Source organism: Fukomys damarensis, unplaced genomic scaffold, assembly GCF_012274545.1.
Source record: "Fukomys damarensis isolate Sample0158 unplaced genomic scaffold, DMR_v1.0_HiC HiC_scaffold_17, whole genome shotgun sequence".
Classification (NCBI taxonomy): domain Eukaryota; kingdom Metazoa; phylum Chordata; class Mammalia; order Rodentia; family Bathyergidae; genus Fukomys; species Fukomys damarensis.
In genome coordinates this window covers 79,940,585-79,965,304 of record NW_022900929.1, presented here as the reverse complement: position 1 = coordinate 79,965,304, position 24,720 = coordinate 79,940,585, and the positions used below count along the sequence as shown (strand labels likewise).

Below are 24,720 nucleotides of genomic sequence, written 5' to 3'. Positions count from 1 at the left end.
ATCCTGGCACTTGTGGTACTGAGGCAGGGCAATTTCAAGTTTGAGGCCAGCCTGGGCTACTTAGTGAATTCAAGATGGTCCTAGACTGTATAGCAAAACCACTTCTCAAAAATAAATAAACAAACAAATATTTTCTTTCATTCTTTTCATTTGCCCTATGCTATTTGCCCTTAATGCATAGTTGGGTGACAACTTCTGTGGTTGCCTCTGTCATAAAGCTGTGTTCCTATGATTTTAAATGCATGGTACATTTAATGTTTGGGGCCAGGCACCTCATTAAAATCTAATGAGAAGTGTGAAATGTCTTTCCAAAGTAAGTCCACACTCACACATGTATGTGTACAGGCACGCACACACACATACCAAGCACTGTGTGTAGTGTTGGGATGGTTGGGCCTCTGGGTTCAGGAGTTTCTAAGGATTTAGCCACATGCTAAGCATTGCCTCTTTCACCTTTCACCACACCCGTGTGGGCCATTTCTTTTATGCCATTTACAAATGAAGTATGCAGTTTAAAGAACATGTGTGAGGCTGTGTAGAGTACATGCCAGTATTAGGGTTTGAACTGTGATTGGTCTGACCCTGAAGTCAAGCGCTCTTTCTCTCTCTTTTTTTGTTGGCACTGGGGTTGAATCCAAGACCTTCACTCTGAATTACATCCCAGCCCTTTCTATTTTTCATTTTGAGAGAGAATCTTGCTGAGTCACTGAGTTGTTCTTATTGGGCTCAACCTTGTGATCCTCCTGCCTCAGCCTCCCAGAGTGCAGGATTACAGGATGTGCCACCTCACCCAGTTGGTGTCTAGCTCTTGACCTCTCTCTTTTACATTGCCTGTCACTTCTCCTTGGTAAATAAGGGGGAAAGAAAGCGCATTTAAACAGTGAAACACCTGGGGTGAAGAATGCCCGGGCTCTGGCCACTCCAGCTTTATTAATGCAGTTACAGAGTGCAGTACAGAAGGAGGCTTTCCATCTCCAGCAGTGCCCTTGATGTTGGAAGACGCAGGAGTTAACAGAGCTGCCAGCCAAGTGCAGAGCAGGACCAGTGGTGAATAAGCAGTGTGCCGCTGCATCTGTCCCCGTTGGTGCCATAACTGCTGCACGTGTGCCTTGTGTTGCAGGACCTGGAGTACCGCCTGGACCCGAAGACCAAGGAGCTGCCTCACCTGCGCAACCCCGACATCCTGGTTGGTGAAAATGACCTCACAGCCCTCAGCTATCTCCACGAGCCTGCTGTGCTCCACAACCTCAGAGTCCGTTTCATCGACTCCAAACTGATCTACACGTATTGTGGTGAGTGTGTGTGGCCTTCGCCATGCAGGGAGCCCTGCCTTGGCTGACTCGGCCCTGGAGATCCGGGCTGGGGAAGGCAGGCTGCGGTTGGGTTTGCTCTTATGCACCAAACTCACTTCAGCATCATCAGAAAGTTCTGTGCGTTTACATCATCTTTCACAGAAAGAGAGGAACTGGGCCTGTCTTTGGGTTTCCCTCAGAAGCAGGTGTCAGAGTCAAGGTCAGACTCACCAGTTGTTTTCATCTTAAAAACACTGCGTGAAGGGCCTGGGATTTAGCTCAGTGGTTCCGCCACCTGCTTCACAAGCGCAAGGTCCCAAGTTCGATCCCCAGTACCCAAATAAACCAAAAAAATACTGCATGAAGAGTAGATGCCCAAGGACTGACCTCGGCGCAAGCTCCAGGCACTTAGTGTCCCCTTTTCCCCAGAGCCTTAGGATGCAGGGCTGATGGGCACGTGAGGGTCACCTTGGCCCTGCTGTGGTCCCACAGGCTGCAGCGCTCACAAGACTGAACCTGTGCCTGTGCCTTGTGTGTGCACTGGGGCTCCTTTCCCTGTCTCTGCTCCTCTCTCTGTTTAGGTTTTATTCTTTATGTCCTCCTCATCTCTGGCTCTTTTCCTCCTGACATCTTATCTTTCTTTTCTAGTTGTGCTCTCTGCAGCGTAGACCTGGGTTTCTGTTCACTCCTATGTGCCTTTGTTTGCTTGCTGTATCCATCTGTGGTGCTCATTGCTTCATTGCTGGCCTATTTTGAGTGGGAGTCACCTCCCTTTCTTCCCAAAAGAATGTACATCCTTTATGTTAGCTTTTTTTCATTATTAAATGATTATTTCTTTTTCCCAGTTTTCATTTTTCTTCAGCGAGGCATGTCATGCACTCTTGTAATCCTAGAATTCTGGGAGGCTGAAGCAGGAGGATTACAAATTATAGCACAGCCTTGGCATCTTAGTGATTTAGTGAGACCCTGTCTCAAAATAAAGGGCTGGAAGTGTAGCTCAGTGCAGGGGTCCTTGGTTTAATCCTCCGTACCACCTGAAGAAAGGGGGAAAAATTTTTTTTGGCAATTTTTTTCCTGTACTTTGGATTGAACCTAGGACCTTATGCATGCTAAGAATGTGCTCTGCTATTAAGCTGTTTTCTCAGCCCCAAGTTGTTCACAAGTTACATCTCAGTGAAGCCTTCCCTTGACATCCTATCTAAATCATAAGCCTCTTCTTCCTCACAACTTACTTTTCTGCTTTTTTGTTTTCCTGCTCTTGTCTGACCTACGAGCTATGTATGTGTGTGTACAAGGGGTGATCAAAGTATACAGTGAACTTTAAAAAATGTATCATAGTAAAAGACACATTGCCATGAATCTCCTTCAGAACATTCCCCTCACTCCACACACACTCATCCCGTTGCTCTTGCCACTCTCTGAAGCAGTTCTGGAAGTCTTCTTTCCTGAGTGTCTTTACACACTGTGATCAGAAATATAATGATAGGGTCAGGGATTTACTCAGTGGTTCCACAGCCTGCCTCGCAAGCGCGAGGTTCTGAGTTCGGTCCCCGGTACAAAAGACAAAACAACATAATGACTGCAGCTGCCGAATGCCATCCAATAGAAAGGCCGCTCCTCAAAACACAGGAGTGTCCTTGTCCACTTTCTTCATTAGATCTGCCACTGTGACCTCTGGGTCTTCCCCAAATCAGAATGACAATGAAAGATAAGCATTCAGGACATCAGCGTAGCTACAACAGCACAACTGAAGCCACTCGAGGAGGAGAGCTCCAGAGCTGCTTCAGAAGTGGGAGAGCAGGGGGATGGGTGTGTTCCGAGTGAGGGGGGCGTTTTAACGTGGAGTAACAGCAACACGGCTTTTACCGTGATCGTGTCTTTTAATTTAAGTGTTCGTAGTTTTTAATCACGTCTTGTGCTTTTGTTATCTTATTGTTTGAATCTCCCACTAGAATATAAGCTCCATAAGAGTAAAGACTTGTCTTTTTTGTTTTCTGTCATAAAGCCATCACTTAAAAACGACTTGAAATGTAGGAACTGAAAAATATTTGTTGAATGACTTTATTAAAGTAACATATTATATATAATATATATATATATATAATATATATATTGTAAAATTTTAAGGAAATACAGAACATGATTAAAAAGAAAACTTACATGTATTTTGCTACCAAAAATAACCAGTATTATGTCAATACATATTCTTTCTTTCTGCATATATTAGACGCTATGAGAGACACTATGAGCAAATATAAGAATGAAATCAGTTTACATATGGTTTTTATAATCTTTTTGAGATGCCCTGCTAAGTTGCTTATGGTGCCTCAAAAGTGAGATTCTCCCACTCCAGAGTATGGGGAGTGTGCTCAGATCTGGTGCAGTGTCACATTCTCCTGTGACATTTAATATCCTTGGAAATGTTGTTTTGGCAAGGCATTAGTCTGCATGTGTATGTAACAAAATGTATTCAACTGTTCTCCTTTTATTATATACTTTGTTTCCATTTTCACTCTTAAGAGTACCATTACGATAAGCTGTCTTTGTAAAAAGTAACCCTTGGCATGAATTGTGATTATTTCATTTGAATAAATTTCTAGAATTAGGATTTTTCGATTAAATATCATGAAAATATTTAAAATTCTTGCAGCATTTTAAGCTTTAAGCTTGTATTTTAAGCCCTGTCCAGCTTTGTGTGTGCCTGTTTGTTTTTTGTTTTTGTTTTTTGTACCAAGGGTCAAACTCGAGCCCTTGCGCTTTGGAGGCAGTTGCCTGAACGACTGAGCTAAATCCCTGGCCCAGTTTGGTTTGTTTTAAGACAGGGTCTCATTGTGTAGTTCAGGCTAATTAATCTTGACATTGCTATGTAGCTCAAGCTGGCCTTGAGCTTGTGGCAGTCCTCCTGCCTCAGCTTTCTGAGTGCTGGGATTACAGGTGTGTGCCACAACTTTGGGCCTCATCCAGTCAGGACTGTGTATAATGAATTCACAGAAAAAAAAGCTGTGGTATATGTTGATATGTGACAGTTTATTAGTTTAACATCAACTGAATTAAAATGAAGCTTTTTGTTTTTTGTTTTTTTGGTTTTTTTTTAATGAAGTTTTGTGTAAACTGTGAGCCCTGGTTTACCAAGGTTGATATACCCATGGGATCTCCTTGACTTTTTTTTTTTCCTTTTTGTCAACCCCACCCCCAGGTATAGTCCTGGTAGCTATAAATCCCTATGAGCAGCTGCCTATTTATGGAGAAGATATCATCAATGCGTACAGCGGGCAGAACATGGGAGACATGGACCCACACATCTTCGCAGTGGCGGAGGAGGCCTACAAGCAGATGGCCAGGTAGGTGGATGTGTGTGTCATTGCTTCACCTCCCCTGAAAGGTGATGATTTCTTCTTTGCTGAGTGGTGGATATTTTAAAGTACAGGGTAACATGTAAGCTTCACTGAATAAGCAGCCTTGAACAATTAGTCTCAGATGGCCTGGCTTGTTATTATTGTTAAGAGAAGCTTGCATTTATAAAAGGACGCTTAGGTTGTAAAGACTGCCTTCGGCATCTCATCATGACCCTCGGATTAGTAAAGCCAGATGTTATATTTTGCAGATGAGAGGGGTTGAGAGCACAACTAAAGGGCCTTTGAGCTGGAAAACAAGTACCTGTGTGGCCAGGAGAGTGAAGGCTAAGGGGAAGTGAATCCTGATGGTGCTGTTACCTGACCCGGGGGTGGGAGGGCCACTGACATGGGGCCTGCGTTAGAGGATGGACAGTGGGAGGAAGTAAGCAGTCTTGACTAGAGTGTCCTTTTAGTACTGTCATATGGTGTCGTTTAAAACAGTGAATGGCATACAAGGCAGACCTCAGCATATTATAAATGTGATACGGGAGACCGTCTAGCAGTTCATGAAGTGGAGAGACAACTAATACTGCAGAGGTTTTTACTTTCTCTTCCTCAGCCAGGGAGAGTATACAGGACTGGACCAGCATTTGAGAAGTTCAGAATTATTTCAATGAATGAGCCCATAGGAGTCATTATCCCCCTTTCATATTAATGCATGCCGATTATCTAGAGTAATGGGTGTCACTGTGGCATTATGCCCTGTGTGTGTGTGTGTGTGTGTGTGTGTGTGTGTGTGGAGGGTGGGTGCAGGGGATTGAGCCCTGAGCCTTTGCATCCCGGACCTTTTGATCTCTTCTTCTGGGACAGGATCTTACCAGGTTGCCTAAGCAGGGCTCAAACGCAGTTCTTACACTTGAAGGTGTGGTTTGTGGTCCATGGTGGTGTCAGGTTTACCCTCAGATTTACCTTGCCTTCCTGTCATTCCCACCCTCTACCCCAGCCAGTTATTTTTGTGCTACAGCTACTAAATATGATTTCTTGGAGACAGGGTCTAGCTGTGTAGCCCAGGCTGGCCTCGAACTCATAGTGATCCTACTGCCTCAGCCTCCCAAGTGCTGGGATTACAGGTGTACACCACCACACCTGGCTTCAGTGTGATTTCTTAACTGAAGTTTGTCTTTTACCTTTGTTCAGGTTTCTTTTTCGGGCGTTTTTAAATATGCTTCACTCAGTTTTGACATTATTTTTGCCATTTATGTGCATAAAGTTTGCTACAACACCTCTGAGACTGTGTCAGCTCCGGCTTATAGCTGGGATCATTTCTCACTGTGCCAGGCATGCATCCTGGCATCCCACATCGCCCCTGTCCTAGAGCACTGCATCTTCGGGAGATGCAGGTCACCATTCGTGCAGTTGCAGTCCCTTCAGCAGACACAAATGCTGGGTCCCATTCTGGACATGGAGCAGCAGAAAACATCAGACAAAATAGGCAGAAATGCCCACACCACAGAGGAAAGCAGAGAAGGATTAAAGATAAATACAGCACACAGCTTGTACCTGTGAGTGTGCTCTGTAGTGGGCAGTGCCAGATGCTTAACGCAGCTGGAATATGGGATATGGCATGGTGTGTGAGGTGTGTGATTGTCATCCATGACTTGGGATGCTTGCAGATTCAAGGCCAGCCTGGGCAATTTAGCATGACCTTGTCTCAAAATACAATGTACTGTAATCCTAGTACTCTGGGAGCTGAGGCACTAAGATCAAAAGTTTGAGCCCAGCTCGGGCAACTTAGCAAGATCCTGTCTCAAACTTTAAAACAAGAAAGAGGTCTAGGGTATAGCTCAGTATGGAGATGCAGGTTCAGTCCCCAGTGCTGCTCCCGTAGAGAGGTAGAGAGCTGGCTGGTGTGCAATACAATAGCTCAGGGGTGGAGCACTGGCTTTTGCTTAGCATGCGGAGGCCTTGGCTTCAATCCCCAATACAGGAAAACTACAGATTATGAACAAGGAACAGTATAGTATCAGTGTCACGTTTCCTGGTTTTCAACATTCTGGATATGTAAAAGGATATCTGTATTCATACGATACACAGTTGGAAAGATGTGGGAGTTAGGTTTGCAGCCTACATACATTTCAGAAAATATTGGAATCAGGATTTAATAAAGCAAACGCACAGTTGATGGATCTTAGTTTAACATGTACAAGAATTCATTTTGCTATTTTTGTAATTTTCTGTAACTTTGAAATCATATCAAAAGTAAATTTCCAGAAATCAAAATAAGAACAAACTGAGTCAGAGGCAGAAGACAGGAGGCTGGTCAGGAGGTTATTGAAATGATCCAAGCAGGAAGTAGTAATTAGTTGAGCACACAGTGGAGATGGTGAGAAGTAGGTGGGTTCTGGGAACACTTTAAGGATAAGAACTGGCAGGGGCCTGATCTGTGGGGTATGAGACATGGAGTCAAGGATGACGGCATGGTGTGCTGGGCTTGCTGCCCCGTGATGCAGGAGTTGCAGGAAGAGCACTTGTGTCCAGGGGAAGTGGGCTGTGGGGCAGCTCCAGCTTAGATCTTCAGGCTTGCGGGGATAGCGTAGACATGGCTCCATGAGGCAGAGCTGACCCTAGTGTTCTCAGGCAGACACGTGTCCAACAACACTGGCGGTCACCAGGGCCCTTGGCTCATGCCCTGTCTAAGCCTGCTCCTTAGAAAGTAACTCCCCAGAAGAGCCTTTCACTCTGACAGCCTTGCTGCCTTCTGCAGAAGAACCTGTGGACTCAGCATTGGCTTTTCTTCTCTTGTTCCTGTTTCACATTCTTGCTAGTCTACTCGTGCTGCAACTGATTGTTCTCTAATACCTAAGCTTCAGTGTTACAGCATTGAGTTTTATGTTTGCCAAGCGCCTTGCTAAAGTATACAGGCAGCCAGGATTTAAGAAAGACAAGCTGATTATCTGGGAAGATATGAATAATACTCGGTATGACCTTGAAAAACTTAGAGAGATTACGTTTTTTGAAAGGATAAATCTCAAGAGGATGCAGAGAAAATGGACAGACCAAATGGTGCAAGCTCATAGATGACCATAAAGGGGAAATGGGTTAAAACATAACATCTCTAGCTGGACGTGGTGGCGCATGCCTGTAATCCCAGCACTTGGGAGGCTGAGGCAAGAGGGTCGCTGTGAGTTTGAGATCAGCCTGGGCTACACAGTGAGTTCCAGGTCAGTCTCAACTACGTAGTGAGACCCTGTCTCAAAAAAACCAAAAAAAAAAAAAAAAAAAAACCCACACAAAAACATAAGGTCTCTCTTATCCATCCACAGTGCACGTACTGTCCTGGAATCATTTTTTCCTGGGGTACCAGGAGCCTGTGCATAGTTTGATTCCCACTTCCTTCTTCCCACACAACTTGGTTTTTTCCCAGTTACCATATAAGAGAATGGTGTCACCTTTTGCAGAAAGCCTTTGCCGACATCCTCTCCTGACATCTACTGGTCCCAGGCTCTTCCTCTGAGCAGTCCCAGTGTCCTGGTAGAGCTCTCTTCATATCAGTTACTCCTCATGGTTTTGTAATTTTGAATCTCTCTTACGGAGTAGGCTGGCCCTAGAATCTCTAATCTCCATGAAGTGGTTAGCTGCTTGTTTTTTTTTTTTAATTTTTGTTTTTGTTTTGGTACTAGAGATTGAAGTCAGGACCTTGCGATTTTGAGGCAGGTGGCCAAACCACTGAGCTAAATCCCTGGCTGCTTGTTACATGTTTGTTGAATGAATGAGTGAAGTTCACACAGGTGGATCTTTGAGTTCCCAGTAGAGCCCTGGAAGCACCACTAATAGGCTGGGTAGCTCACCCCTGTTCCAAAGCACCAATTGCCTGGGCCAACCAGGGCCACAGCTGAGGCCCCCAAAAGGACTGCACGTCCAAAAGGCACCCTTCCTTAATGCTGGCTCTGTGAGCAGGGGCAGAGAGTGGTGCTAGTTGTGCAAGAAGGCTCTTGTCAGGGCAGGAGCACCCAAAGGACTGCATATAGGCAGCGGTTCATCGGCTCATCAGAATGTGGGACCATGGTCAGTTACTTCTGACGTGTATGGGACAACCTCAGACCTGCCGCCCGGGGCGGCAGAGGGTGGACTATGGGTTTACCTTAGGGCTGTAGGAGTGTGTCCTGGTGTTTCCTATTCTCTGTCTTTTCCTGTTCTTTCCTTTCCCTCGCTCATGTGTTCCCCTTCTCCCTCCCATGTTTTGCTTGGCTCCCCCACTCCACCTGTCCTACTCGTCTTCTTTTTTGTTTCTTCCTGTGGCTACGTAAACTGAAATACATTTTAAAGATTTCATTGTACTGCCTTTACCAACATTTCTGTTTCCTCCCCTTAAAGTGAAAGCAGACTCGGGCTGAGGATGTCAGTCAGTGGGCAAGTATTTGCCAGGCCGTGGATTCGAGCCCTAGCCCCTCTCCAGAAAAAGCAAACAGTGGATTGCTTTACATTTTTCTCTGTGTAGCCCCTTCGTTAATGGTTTTGACTATCTTTTTATTTGGGGACTCCTTGAGGAAGAACGTTGAGCCATTTGAGCCCACCTGAGTATGTGTGAGCCTGTCCTGTCCCATGTGCAGGCAAACACATGAATGTCAACCCCATTGTCAGTTTGACTTCTGAATCATAGTACGTTAGCCTTGAAGCGACCGAGACACCATTCCATCTTTTTTTTTTAATCTTTATTAAGTTTGTTGTACTTTTTAGGTATACAGTACAGTTATATTCATCATTGGGATCTTGCACCTTTACATGACTTACCTTGGTTCTTATTTTTCCCCATTCCCCAGCCCTCCCTTCACTCCCTCCACCCTTCCCTATTTACGAAGACGTTTCCATGTTTTTCCTTTTCACATATTTTTTCTTTCCCCTACCCCTCCCACTTCCTCTTTTAGACCTTTTCTTCCTATTACACAATGTCAGTTATACTTTTTGATCCTTATTTACACTTTTAGTTTTTCACACCAGAGAAAATATTTGGTATTTACACGTGTGACTTATTAATTTCACTTACTAGTATGGCCTCAGTGTGCATCCACTTAGCTATAAATATCTCTGGTTTATCATTCTTTTTTAAAATTATTTATTTATTTATTTGGTACTGGGGATCGAACTCGGGTCCTTGCACTTGCAAAGCAGGTGGTGGAATCACTGAGCTAAATCCCCAGCCCGCAACCTTTATGTAAATAAATTCACATATGAAAACAAAGTAGTTTATAGCCTGATCAACTTTTTTGGATAGCATTTGAGGTTTTACACAAAAAAGTGCAAGACTTCCACTAATGAACAAATAAGACATTCAGACATTAGTTTACACTTTTAAAAATTATCAGCTCCAACAAATACACCGTGACTGCATATCAATTTATGTTAGTCCTGTGCAAAGAGTACACTTTCCATTTAAACAGTATGAATCACGCTCCTGTAGAGCACTGGTAGCTTCTAGTGGGAGTCAGAATACAGTCTGTCCTTGGTGAACAGATGTTGTCTGATGCCTGGACAGTGCTGAGTGTGACAAAACCAGAGAGACACATGGAGAGACTTCTCCTTTTCTTGGACTGTCAGGTCATTCGTTGTGAAATGAGATAAGTTGTAAAAAAAAAAGAGAGAGAGATAAGTTGTGCCACATCACCATTCTGAGGTCAAAAAGCTAAAATTAATTGAACTATAAAGCGATGAAGTCCATAGTATAATAGGGTATCTGCTGAGGTAAATAAAGTTACATCCCGTAAGGTAGACTTTATCTTCAAGATATGAATCATGGTCCTTCAGCAGAGCGTGGATATTTTCTTTATTCGCATGTCTTCTACTTGAGTGACTCTGTATTCCAACCACTGCTGGACTGTGGCCTTTTCCTCTGCGGTGCTTCCCAGCAGAGTTTGTCGGCTTGCTTGATGAGATGAGTTGCTATTGTTGTTGGTCCTGTTAGACTTGGGCCATTGTTTGTCTGAGGAACTGGAATCTGTCAGGCTCCCTGAGCGCGGTACTTATTCCCCTTACTCAGTCCTAGGGAGATCTTTAGCTTATTGTTCTTTATGGCTGAGTAGTTCCATTTTATAAAAAAGCTGCATCTTTTTAATCCAGTCTCCAGTCGATGTGCAATTGGGCTGTTTCCAATGTTCAGCTATTACAAATGCCATTCCATTTTAAACTGTGACCCAGAGAGACCTTGCTTAAGTCATGAGGCAATTGACTCCAGAGGAGGTCAGGTCTGCTCTGGCCCACGGCGTGAGGGTGTCTGTCCATCGTCAGCCTGTTGTTCAGGCTGTGCTAAGGCAGCAGGTCCCTCGGGAGCATGAAGTAGGAGAAGCTGCTTGCCCTGACTGTGTGGAGAGGGAAAGGCGCTCGGCAGAGACCCACTTCCTTCCCAGGCCTTGCCTCCCGAGGGTCCCTGCCACCTAGCAGTGCTCCAGGCTGGAGATCACGCCCAGACACCCACACCAGAGCAGGCTGGAGTCTGAACTCTGGGGCTTCTGAGAAAAGAACACTGCTCACCTGTGGTTGGGATGCACTCCTCAGCCTCCATGCCCAGAACACCAGGGAAACAAGAAACCGTAATGCTGCTGCGTCTCCTGGTGTGTGGATCCTTGCCCCTGCTTCACACTGGGATGTGCACATGTGGGCGTGCAAGTCACTGTGACCTCTTGGAGCAAGCCTTGACTCCACTGCCTTTCGTATTCTTCTTGCCCATGTCATAGGGAAGGGATCCTACATACGAAGTTTTAGATTTTTTTGGACACATTTTGTCATGAAGACTTGAAAGAGCTTTTTGAAAGCCTTTCAGATGAGGATAGCAGTTTCCCTTGAGGTTTTGTTTTCTCCAGCCTTTTCCTGTTTGCCATGGGGAGAAGTTTGTCACTTTAGCTGTCATGTCAGGGGTACTGACAGAATTCACCATGAGGAATTAGGCAAAATGCATTTCTCTGAGCATCTCTTTTCAAAGCATTTTTATTGCTTTAAATTTGCTGTGCATAGTGATTATGTACTTGTGGGGCATTGGTATGTGTACATAGCACATTTTAGGTCTTTTTACTTCTCCTCCTTTCCCTCTTCTGAGTAGGTGAGGGAGGGAATCCAGACTGCTGATGCTGACCCCTGGCTAATGTATTGAAAAGATAGATTATGAGGACATTTTTAAAAGGACGTGGGCACCAAAATGAGACCTGTTTTATGGAGTGATTTATTTAAAACCAGCAGTGAATGAACAGAGGCGATAAGTACAGTGGTACCACAGCTCCTGAACTTAGTTCTTTCCACGATTCTGGTCGCAGAATTTGTTCCATGATTCTGGTTGCACCTGAAGTGCAGCGCAGTTTGTGCTGTATGTCCACTTCATCCTATAATTCCAGAGAAAGAGTGAGGTTCAGGGGAGTTCCACGAAATAGGATGACACACACAGGCTTGGCACCTCGGAATGAACCTTTCCTCCACCCACTTCCTTCTCCTCCCTTTTCCTTCTGTATTGGTGTCACACTTAAGCCTGGTACATGCTGAGCAAGCTGTCTATCATTGAGCTACATCCCCAGACCTTTTTTTTGGTATGGGGATTGAACTCAGGACCTGGCACTTGCAAGGCAGGCAGTGAAACCACTGAGCTAAATCCTTGGCCCTCCCCCAGCCCTTTTATTATTTTTCATTATGAAATAGGATCTTGCTGAGTCACGGAATTTCCCAGGCTGGGTTCAAACTGATGATCCTCCTATCTCAGCCTCCCAGACAGCTGGGATTACAGGTGTGCACCACTACATCTAACTAGTTAGTGATTGTTCTTACTAGGGAATCTTCTTGTGCTACCATCCACACAGGTGCATGTGGAAGCCAGCAGGAACTGGCTGTGCCTCTCATTGAGCATGGAGAGGAAACACTGCTGATTGGAGTCAGAAATGGGCAGTGAAGCAGTGACTCGTCTTTGTTTTGCAGGGATGAACGGAATCAGTCCATTATCGTCAGTGGAGAATCTGGGGCAGGAAAAACAGTCTCAGCCAAGTATGCCATGCGATACTTCGCCACCGTGAGCGGCTCTGCCAGTGAGGCCAATGTTGAAGAAAAGGTCCTGGCCTCCAATCCCATCATGGAGGTAAGACAGAGCCATCCCCAGTTCTTACTCTGGTCTTTATTGAGAAATGTGTCCAGATTATTGACTGACTTGATCATGTGTCAGAAAGCCTGGGGTGTCCCAGCCACACAAATTAGGATAACACTTTTCTACGTGTCAGGGAGATAGCTAGGAAGAACGGAAATTCCCTATGGAGATGTTGTGAGTTTAATCTGCTGTCCTGCGTTTTTAGTCTTCCAGGTGAGCTGTTTCCCTGTATGCACAGGCAGCAGCTCTGCATTTTCTAGTTTCTTTCCCTTAGTTATGCCTACATGAGGATTTGCGTGTTTTTAAAATTTGAAGCTAGAAGACTATTTAATATGATTTTTGGAACAAAGTTTTGTGAGAAAATGTTTCATTAAGAAGAGAGAAATTAGTTTGGACATGCAGAAACAGCACTTTCTTGTTATATCTAGTTATCTTTTATGAAATGACCTTATTAAACATTTAATATAAGTATTATGCGACCCTTGCTTTTTTTTTTTTTTTTTTTTTTTTTTTTTGTGGTAACTGGGGATCAAACTCAGGACCTTGCACTTGCAAGGCAGGCAGTGGAATCACTAAGCTAAATCCCCGACCCTGACCCTTGCTTTTTTAACTGCTATATTGTTTTGCTCTGCCTTCAAAGAAAAAAATTTGGAAGCATGTCACTTAAATTAGAAGATGTGCCATTTTAATTTGAGATTACATAAACAATTTAGTAGAAAGTTACATTCTCTACATTCTTGTTGAAAATTCAGTGTTCTCTGTTACTAATATGCTCCAGTAAGATGCTTAAAAATCTCAAGTGGGCATTTCTTTATTCCTGTCTTTTTCCTTTGTCAAGCATGTTTTCACCTAAGCACGGAAGGAGTTAAGCTGGCCCAGCATACCCGAGGTGCAGTGGTTTTGCAATAATCTGTTCACAGAGGTAATTGTGCCTGGCTTGCAGTGCTGTGTGTGACACTCAGATGCTATGACCTGCCATCCACAGAGTGCCCCCAGAGCCGCAGGATTCCTGCTGGGACGGAAGGACAGGTGCTCCTAGGACACTAGGGCTCCAAAGCTGGGCACACTGTGGACAGAAGACTGGTGATGTCTTCTGACAACAGATGGGCAGGAAGAAACTGCTCTCTGTGCCAAAAGACAATAAAGGGAATTTGAAGCAAATTAAGATTCTGAAAGAATTTAGATGTGAATATAGTGGTGAATGCCACTTTGCTAAGACTGGGAAAATATAATTTGTTGCCATTTTTTTATTTTGGATCAGAAAACAGCAGAGCTTTGCTCCCTACTATTGTTTTTTCTGCTTTTGTCATAACAAATTTCTGGAATTTGGCAAGAAATCAGGATATTTCAGTCATCTTTTTTGGCAGTACTGGGAATTGTTCCCTTTGAGCGATATCCCCAGCCCTTTCTTTTATTTCTAATTTTGAGACAGAGTCTTGCTAAGTAAACTTACAAAATTGCCCAATATGGGCTCGAATTTGCAATCCTTTTGCCTCAGCCTCTCAGAATGCTGAGATTATGTGCTTGTACACCACACCCGCTCTTCATGTTAGAACTACTCTGTAGTCTTGATTGGGATAGCATTAGGGAATCCCATGTCTCTAGACAGCACCTTATAAAACTAGGATTTGAAGTTGTCTTGAGGATAACTTAAGTAGGAACTGAACTTTCCAGAATATGTCAAAAGATGAGTGAGCCATAGGGAGGTAGAGTAGGAGCAGCGGGAAGAGGAGCCAAAGACCATCCTTTCCAGCTTCTTTAGCTCCCGGCAGGAAGGTTCTTAGGACGGTGCTGGGCATGTACTCAGTAAAGTCCCTCTGTGCTGCGCTCACCTTCTCTGACAGCAAGTGCTGGGTTGAGAAAAAATTCTGTATTTATAATTAATCTCCTTTGTAAACAAAGTATAAATTGTGAACATGTGTGGAATTGTGGTTCTTTGGTTTGTGTGGCTTTTCTTCTTTTTTTCAATACCGGGGATTGAACTCAGGACTGTGTATTTGCAAGGCAGGCACGATGTGTGTGGCTTTTCTTCTAGGTAAAATCAAGAAGGGCAATATCTGAGTATGCCTGGGCAGTTCAGTTACCCAGACTACATTAGATCCCTGTGACTTTGCTGAGAAGATAGCTTCTAGTCATTCTTTTTTTTTTAATTCCAGTAAGTATTAATCTAAATGGTAGCCATGTCCTTATTGCCAAAAGAGTGCAGATACCTGCCCTGTTTCAGAAGGTGAAAATATGTCATCTTGGACCAATTGGCAAATCTGTGTTGGTTGCGTTGCTACTGTTTTCATTGCTGATGTTTGTTTTTGTCTTTTAATGCTGCACTACTACTCTACCTCTTCTCCCTGGTGTGGTTTTGATGTCCTAACCCTAACACAGGCTTTGTTCCAGTGAAAGATGTTAATGTTCTGTGAAATTAGCTTATTAAAGATTTAATATGTCATATGAGTATTTGCTTTTCTGACTACACTATTTTTTTGTGCTGCCTTAAAAGAAAAAAAATTAGAAGCATGTCACCTAAGTCAGAAAGAAGCCATGCTATTTTGGTTTTGTGGTACATTCTCTGGCAGATATTTTGCAGGTTAGATAAAACGATCAAAAAATTTTACTCCCCCTGGCTTCTAAAATGCCATTTAATTGGGCAGATAGTACTAATACTTGGCTAAGAAATCTCCAGCAGGACCTTTGTTGCTGTAAGATAACATGTTAGAAACGCTGGTTTCTAAAGACCCTGAATACCACGGCAGCATTTTCAGGAATATACTAATGTGTCTTAGCCATCTCATGTACATAAAATAGTTTTCTGAGAAATGACAATCTTGATGCGTGGCCAGCAAGGCTTGTGCTTTGGCAGTGCCCGACTCCATCTATTCTCTTTCCTGGCCTGGAGGAGTGTTTTTGGGTGCCCCAAATGGTGTCTGAAACTTCTCAATTGCTGAACCTGGATTGCTGTTTCTGAAATAAGAAGAACAAGAGGAATTCTGCAAGAATAACAAGATGAATAAGAACCATTCGTGTTTATCTGTGTCGCTGTGTGGTGGACAGAGCGTGCACCTGTGCCTGCAGGGGCAGAATTGGCTCTGTTCCTAACAGAATTGCTGTAAAGAGTTATGATCTATTCTGTCCTTTTTCTTTCTGAACAAACTTAGTGTATTGTCATGAACTGCATTTCTACAATCTTATTTTCTCCTTTGCTTCTTAGTCAATTGGAAATGCTAAAACAACCAGGAATGATAATAGCAGCCGTTTTGGGAAATATATTGAGATTGGTTTTGATAAGAGATATCGAATCATTGGCGCCAACATGAGAACCTACCTTTTGGAGAAGTCCCGAGTGGTGTTCCAGGTAAGCTGGCATATACATGTGGATTTTTACTTGTATCAGATCATCATATAATGGCAGAGTGCACACTTGCCGGTGCGGCATGCATTTTATTTCTAGCTTATCCTTATTACTTTGATGCTGAGACTTGAACCCTGGGCCTTCACTCTGATCTACATACCAAGTCCTTTTTATTTTCTGTTTTGAGACAGGGTCTAGATAAATTGTTGAGTACCCCAGGGTGGGCTCAAACTTGTGATTCTCCTGCCCAGAGTGCTGGGACGATTACAGCTGTGCACCACCACACCCTGCTCAACTTTTCTGTTTTTAATATATGTGCTGCCGAAGCGAGCATAACCTTTCTGTTTTTAAAACAAACAGCTTCTGAGCAGCCAGGCCCTCCTACCATTAAATGTGGGTGCCAGGTCTAATGATTTTGGCTTTTTCCTACAAGTGTTTATTGAAAGATTAAGGAAGGGGTGCTATTACTTCAGTCTTCTCTCGTATTTTCCAATTGATAGGGAAGGCATTAGCCACAGTTTCTTTCCTTTTTTTAGACTATGATATGGCTTAGTTAGAACAGTAGGGGATAATAGAGAGATGAGGTCTCACTGTTTTGCCCAGGCTGCCTCCAAACTCCCGGGCCCCAGCAACCCTGCTGTCATAACCTCCTGAGTGGCTGTGACAGCAGGTGTATATCATCGTGCCTGGCCTGCATGTGGACTGTAAGTCCTGAGGGTTAATAGTCATACATAAGTTTTAGGGGATTTGGGAAAGGACAGTTTATTCCACCAACTGAGATAATTAGATAGCAAAACTTTGTTTTAGGATAGAATCTTCTGAGGTTTAGAGTAAAATCCCATAATTGAAAACTCTTTCTTATTTCAAAGGCAGAAGAGGAGAGAAACTATCATATCTTCTATCAGCTTTGTGCCTCAGCAAAGTCACCTGAATTTAAAATGCTACGATTAGGTATGAATATGTCATTAGTTGTTTTTTTTTTCTTTGGTGCCGGACATCAAACTCAGGACCTCACTCTTGCCAAGTAGGTGCTGTGCCACTGAGCTACATCCCTGGCCATCATTAGATTTATTGTGCTGTATTTTCTGTTAATTTTTGAGTTTCTAAACGTGCTTGTTAAAAAGGAGCTCATCTTACACCAAAATTCTTATGGGTAAATGGGTAAAATATCTGCAGTTGCCTTGCAGGCAGCCGGCAGTGGGGAAGTGGGGAGGGAGTAGGGGTGGCTGTGTCCCTGGGACGGGGTTGGCCGGACTGATGCTTGTTCAGATGATTGTCACACTGCTCTCTACTTTTGTGTATGTTTAAATATTCCCTAGTTGAAAAAAGAACACTTTATATATAAAGTAACTGGATGGAGGCCTGTAGAGTTTCTGATCAAGAGAGTAGCATGGGAGGAAATTATTCTGCCATATAGTTTCGAATTAAGCCTGTAGGAAAGAACTATTCATTTCACCACTTAAGATAAATGTAACTATTTTTCTTTAGTTGAGTTTTGTAGTAAAATGTGATTGAAAACATAGGCAGTTAAACTGGTGACACTATATGTTAAACACTGTATTCTGTCACTGCCTACTTCAGAGTAGTTAAGGGTAGCAGTCAGAGCTGCTTTGCGGACTGCACACCTTTCATCTTGCTTCGTTCCAGGAACTGCAGATAGCTTCCATTACACCAAGCAGGGGGGCAGCCCTGTGATCGAAGGCGTGGACGATGCCAAGGAGATGGCACACACCCGACAGGCCTGCTCGCTGCTGGGTAGGTGACTGCTCCTGGGCTCTGCAAGCAGGAGCCACACCAGCCTTGTGCACAGCCAGGTTTGGCTGTGTGGTCAGTGGTGTTGCCGGGAGATGCACATGGCTTGTGGAACACATTTTGACAGCACGTGGGCAGGAGGGTTCTTTTGGGGGCAATAGGTTGTTCTAAAATCAGTGTGTGATAATGTTCACACAACTTCATAAATTTATAAAATTAACTTAATTACAAACAAAATGGATTAATTTTATGCAGTTATGCCTTAATAAAGCTTTTGACCAGGGATCAAACTCAGGACCTTGCGCTTGCAAGGCAGGCGGTGGAACCACTGAGCTAAATCCCTGGCCCCTTTCATAAAGCTATTTTTAAAAACATTCAAGGCATCAAGGAGAGTAATTCTGGAGAGAGTAATTCTTTGCTCAAATTTTTACAAAAATCTAGAGCCTAAAGCTGAATGAGATGGTTTTCTCTATAAGCTCACATGTTGTGGGGGCCTTGTTTTTTTGCTTGGGGGCTCTTTTGTGGCTAGGACATGTGACCAAGCTGGCATGGTGACAAACATGTGACACACAGTTCGTCACATCATGTGGAAACAGCTCAGATGTTACTATCTTCTTTCTTGGGTTTAAAAAAAATGTCAGGTCTACATGTGAATACATTAATCTTTAGAGCTGTAATCTACAAATTTTAGAGGGGAGTTATTTTTTGTTAAAACTGCAGACGGTTAACTCAAAAATTGTATGTTGATATTCTGAAGAGTGCGCTCAAGTAAGTTAATTTGTGAGCACTACTAATCACAGTGTGGTCCAGAATCACAGTAGAACTTGCTAGAAATGCAGACTGTCATATCCTGCATTTTAACAAAATCTATTGGTGATTCATATGCATATTAAACACTACTTCTAGGGATAGATTAGAAATTTGAACAAGTCATAAGAGAATAGCAAAAGTACTATTATATGATCAACCCTGAATTACCCTGTATACAATTATGTATTTGGAAATAGTTTTACTATTGCTACTTGTATACAGTTACATCTAATATTCTGGAAGGTCTGACATTACTGAAAAAATGAAGCCAGACCAGTAAGAGCCAAGGGCTGCCCATTGTCCCATCCTGCCCGCTGGGGTGGACACTTCCTCCTCAAGCCAGGGCACACATCAGTATGAACACTTCCAATCTCAGGGCCTGTGTCATTTATACTTAGTCTGTAGCTAGAAGACCTTAAAGTCTGACTTGAAGTAGCTTTATTGAGCTGCGGCTTATCTTTGGAGTAGTAATAAATAGAAATGTCAATAACATTCATTAATAACACAGCTTCAGCAAGTGGCAGTGACAGTGCCTAGCATGTGTCACACAGTGTGCTGGGGATGCTGTGCACATTATCTCATTTAATCTTCACAGGTACCTGGTAAGGTGCTTACTCTTATCCCACACCTCAAGTGAGAAAACAGAAACCTGGCAGGTGGCACCGCCCTGTCGGTGAGAGCATGTGCACAGCAGAGCCAGGTTGAGCCCAGGTGGGTCACACTGTGCAGCCCGGCCATTGCCTGTGATGATCAGCTGCCTTAGGGTTCGTGTCCACACGGAGAAGTGTGTGGTTACCACAGTGTGTTATCATGTGTGCAGCATAGGGCGAGACTGAAGAATTAACAATAGGCTTAAGATATTAGGCTTACTATTAATAATAATTTTTAAAATAGCTCCTGTCATTGTTTAGTTGGTGTTCTGAAATTATTGTTCATTTACTCTTGTTTCAGGAATTAGTGAATCTTATCAGATGGGAATTTTTCGAATACTTGCTGGCATCCTTCACTTGGGCAATGTTGGATTTACATCCCGAGATTCAGACAGCTGCACCATACCTGTAAGTTCAGAACAAGCATAATGCAGTGGCAGCAGAATTGTGTTTTAATTTTGTTGATTCTTCCTAGAAACAATACATTTTGTGTCTCTAATGCTATCAGAGAAATAATTGTCAGGTATATTATCCAGTGATAATGCTTGAACCAAGTATAAAACACATGGATTCTAATTCCTGCTGCATAGTGGTAGTGTGTAGGGGGAGATAACAAGTGGAGATTTTGTAAGTCAAGAGAGAAAGTTTCATTTGGCCTGTGACACTGGTATACAAAGAAATGATAATTTTATACATTCCACTGTGGAAGCATAATGTGGTTTAAAAGTCATTGAAGAAACTAGTAACAGTGCTTGCTCCTAGAAGAACTAAATGGCTGGGAAACTGACATTCTTTTTTATATTACTGAATGTGTTACGTGCACACCTATTATCTATCAAAATGTATGATTTTTTTCCTCTCTCCATGTTTGAATGGATGAATGGATAGATGGATGAAGGAATTTAGTGACCATGACATGAATGGTCCCACAAGATCATAGTCTCATAGGATCCTTCCTATCAAACCACTGCAGGCCAGATAACCCACAACAGTGTTCTCTCTATGGTTTCACTTTTGGTGGCTTTGGTTACCTATAGTCGGCTTTGATCTGAAGATATCAATGGAAAATTCTAGAAATAATTCAAGAAGATCCCCAGGAATGGTATAGCTGGGTTGAGTGGAATTCCTAGTGTTAGTTTTTTGAGGACTGATTTCCATAGTGGTTGTACCAATTTATATTCCTACCAGCAATGCAGGGAGGGTTCTTTCCCCCTACATCCTTGCCAGCATTCATTTTTTTTTTTAATGTGAGTAACCTAAAAAAACAAAACAAAACCCAAAAAACCGAATGATTGAATGAATAAACAAAGAGACGTGACAGGAAACTAGAAGGTAGGCTTTTGAATTGGGAAGCGGATTAGGTGGGAGAGGTTAATGGGATTGAAAATGATCAAAATATGATAAATATATGTATCCATTTCCCCAAATGAACCTCACCATTCTGTATTACTGACATGCATTAATAAAAAGTGAAGAGTCTGGTTCAAAAAAGGATACATGGATGGATGGAAAGACAGTTGATGGAAGGGAGGGAGGAAAACAGTAAGTTTTAAGTTGTGTGCCACGCTCAGAAGCTTAAAGAGCTCTCACACTGCCCTTCATCCTGCAGCATGGATGGATGGAAAGACAGTTGATGGAAGGGAGGGAGGAAAACTAAGTTTTAAGTTGTGTGCCACGCTCAGAAGCTTAAAGAGCTCTCACACTGCCCTTCATCCTGCCTGGAACATGGAACATGAATCGCCCCTTTGCCCAGCTTATGCATGCTGTGTAGACTGCCACTTTTAGTCATTTGAAGCCATCTCGGTTATCAGATCAGTAATTTAGGTATCCTAGCACTTGTGGTCAGGAAACCTTATGTAGTAGACATGATGGTACATCACAGTGGATGCAGCACTTGCCTGAGTCTCATCATGTAAGCATTTTAGCCTCTCATTGTGAGAAGGACAGATATGATACAGTAAGACATTTTGACTATATTGATTATTTTAGTATGTTTTAAGTATTACAGTATATTGTTAATTGTTTTCCTGCTTTACTATTAGGTGTTGTTAATGGTATCACACCCAATTTATAGATTAAACTGACGGAGATATCCGTGTAAGGAAAGGGACATACTGTATATCCTGCAGTATCGGGCGTGCCCTAGGAGTACTGGGCTGTATAACTTGTACTGTATTGTACCCTGCACTGCTGTTTTGGCAGGACATGGAGCACCCTTTGTGACCAACTCCCACTCCGTGTTCACAGCCCTCTCTCCCCACTTCTCACCTGAACACTCTCGTGACATGACAAGGGACCTCAGCATCCTTCTTCTGCTCAGATTCTTAGTTGCTTCTCTTCCCTGGCCAGTGCTTCCTTGTAATTTGCAGGGTTGTAGCAACTTTCTTAGACATACCTTCCCCTTGTATTTTCCTTTATTGAAGCTCAGATCTCATTGCCCTGGAAAAGTCTCCTTTGCTTGCCTTTACCCTCTAGGATTTGAGGTCATGGAAGTGGGACCACAGTATTTATTTGTTTCTTTAAAGCCTTAATTTAGATGGTTTTAATTCAACTCATTCTGGGTTGCCTTTTTTCTCTGGATCTGTAGCCCCTAGTGTAAGCAGATTCCCTAGTCCTATAAGAAAAGAATCTAGGGGTCAGGGATGTACCTCGGTGGCTCCATGCCTGCCTAGAAAGTGCAAGGTCCTAAATTTGATCCTGGAACTGAAGGGGCAGGGGGGCTCACTCAAAAGACTCTATTCTCTGCCTTTTCTGGCTTTAGTACTCTTATAATATGTTAGATGAATGAGGCATAATATTATAAAAAATCAATGGCTTTATGATTTGAAGAGAAGGCACATATACAAATGATTAGTCAAAGGGCAAGAGCTAGATGGACAGGGGTTTGACAAAGAACTTGATCCTTTATGGATAATTTGTATTTTTCCTAAGCTGTGAATCCTAATTCTAGATGCAAAATCTGATCCCCTCCCTTCTTACTGGGAATTTTAAAAAAGATAGAAGGATGATTCTAATTTAAACCCTGATTTCTTCTAATGAAACATTACCAGCCTTAAAAGCAGCTTTTTTGAGACACCCCATATCATTTAATATGGATATCCCATCCATTTGAATGGTTTTAAGTATGCAGTTACATGGTTTTTATTGTTTTCACAGATAATGTGCAACCATATGGTAGCATAGTCAATTTAAAATATTTTTATTATCTTAGAAAGAAACTGTGTGCCCCCTTTAGTTATTGCACCTCTTTCTCTTATTCACTTAGCACTAAAGCATAAATCTGATGTTGATTGTTCTTCAACTTCAATGCTTAGAAGACCACTCAGACCCCATTGCAAATAACCATTGTAAAGGCTGTAAGACCACAGTTCAGAAGAAAGGAGTAGAGTTAATTAATAGAGAAAATGCCTCCTCTTGATACTGATGTGCTGGACTCTTGCAATCTACTGACCTACAGCAGACTTGCAGAAATTATTAGCCATGAGTTCCTTACCCACTTGGCTTTAGTTGTAAAGCAACTGTTGTTTGACCACATGGAGGTGATAAGGCCTATTTAAAGGGAGTGCAGAAGGGTTAGTTGCAAAATAAAATTCCTGAAGTAAATGGAAAACGAGAAGAATACAGAGCAAGAGGCCAAAGAAATTAAGATGAGGAAAGAAGAGAAAAAGATGCAGAGGTCCTCCCGGAGGTACCGTCTACTTTAATAGGGATACCTGAAATAGAGGACAAAGCAAATGAAACTGAAACAATAATTATGGAATTAATTGAAGAAAAATTTTCAAAGTTGAAAGACAAAGTAAGCCTGCAAATGAAGAAGGCACACAGGGTTTCTTTAAAATTTAATGAGAAGAGCTGGGGATTTAGCTCAATGGTTCAGTGGCCTACCTTGCACGCGCAAGGACCCGAGTTCAATCCCTGGTGCCAAAAAAAAAAAAAAATTTTTTTTAATGAGAAAAAAGTGACACCTAGACATATCCTTGTGACTTTTTAAAATTTCAAAGGTAAAGAAAAATTTTGGAAACAGGTTATTTATAAAGGGGCAAAAGTCAGACTGACCTCAGATTTTTCTCTTACAGTTCTAAATGACAGAGGACAATGGAAAAACATTTACAGAGTTTTATGGGAAAATAATTTTGAACCAAGAATTATAGACCCTGCCAAGCTAGTATTTGTGTATGAAGGTTGCTGGAAGACAGTCTCAGATACCAAGGGGTTAAGAAAGTACATTGACCAAGGACCATCTCTGAAAATTTTGCTGAATGATTTATTGCAGCCAACAGAAAAATTAAATAGAATAGGGAGATAATGCAAAATAGATTTGTAAGCTAGATCTGAAATTTTCAGTTTATGTAGTTTGAAACTGTCAAAATGCATATCAGATAATCAATGTAAATAATACTATATACTGTTTTGTTTTTTTCCATGCAATATAAAGGTGGATGTTGTTAAGCCAAATGTATGTTAAATAGAAGTGCTTTGTTGCTGTGGCCAGGACATGTACAGAAAAGACATTCTAAATGTTCATCTGACAAGATTGGAAAGGGTACAGTTTTAATTCCTTAAAAAAAAAAACTAGTTTATAATGTTAATACTGATAATGTAAGGAGAATATTTCCAAAGCACTGACTGGAGAAGTGTGGATTTGTTTGAAATACTGTTTGGGAAAACCCTTAATTACTGCATCAGATGATAGTTCATATAAGTCAGTTTGTCATGAAGTTGTGGACAAAAATAGCTTATATACGTTCCAGGTTTCTAGAATAGAAAGCAAGGAAAAACCCAAAAAGTAGCAGAAGAAAAATACCAGGGAAGTAATAAAATTTGTGTTAAAGATATTGAGAGAAATAGATGTGAATTTTACTCAAAACTGGTTAAATTCCCAATTAATAAGATCCAAATTGAGTAAAATAAATCAGTCTCTGATTTAGATACCCACATTTGTATAAAACAAAAGTTTAAAGGGTTTTAAAGGTAATAGAAACTCTTTGGGTCATAGAAATGGAGACTAACATTTTTATTAAGCAAAAATAAAGATGTTACAAGAACTTTCATGTTTAAGTGATTATATGGCACTCATATGCAAGAGTTGGCGTCAGTATCTTGATGTGAATGGTAGTTCTGACTGGCCTGACATGCAAATTTGGGTTAGAACCAGAATTTTAGTTTTAATTTACAACCAAAATCTTGAGTTATTTAGTTATGACCCAAACGCTGGCCACTGGTGCTTCCTTTGGTCTCAGATACAGATTTAACCCTTAAGGAGTTCTGGAAGGAAAATTACAACAACCTTTCCTGTCAAGGGTACACTGTATATGATATGTCCAGAATAGACAAATCTATAGAGGCAGATATTAGATTCATAACTATTTTTAAGTGGGGGGCTACATGTATTCCTTTTTTTTTTTTTTTTTTTTTTTTTTTTTTT

General features: G+C 42.2%; 1 protein-coding gene and 1 pseudogene across 7 annotated transcripts in view; one reads left to right on the top strand and one right to left on the bottom strand.

Moving 5' to 3' along the window:
- Myo5a (myosin VA) overlaps positions 1-24,720 on the top strand; it is a 144,683-nt gene that overhangs the window by 49,736 nt on the left and 70,227 nt on the right. For all 7 annotated transcript variants that reach the window (XM_010609069.2, XM_010609073.2, XM_010609070.2 and 4 more), the window contains exons 3-9: positions 1,121-1,292; positions 4,489-4,633; positions 12,578-12,734; positions 15,943-16,086; positions 16,953-17,034; positions 17,731-17,838; positions 19,597-19,703. In XM_010609069.2, the coding sequence (XP_010607371.1) occupies positions 1,121-1,292; positions 4,489-4,633; positions 12,578-12,734; positions 15,943-16,086; positions 16,953-17,034; positions 17,731-17,838; positions 19,597-19,703 (915 nt within the window). The remainder of the gene's footprint in view (positions 1-1,120; positions 1,293-4,488; positions 4,634-12,577; positions 12,735-15,942; positions 16,087-16,952; positions 17,035-17,730; positions 17,839-19,596; positions 19,704-24,720) is intronic.
- On the bottom strand, positions 10,100-11,183 carry LOC104851755 (annotated as a pseudogene).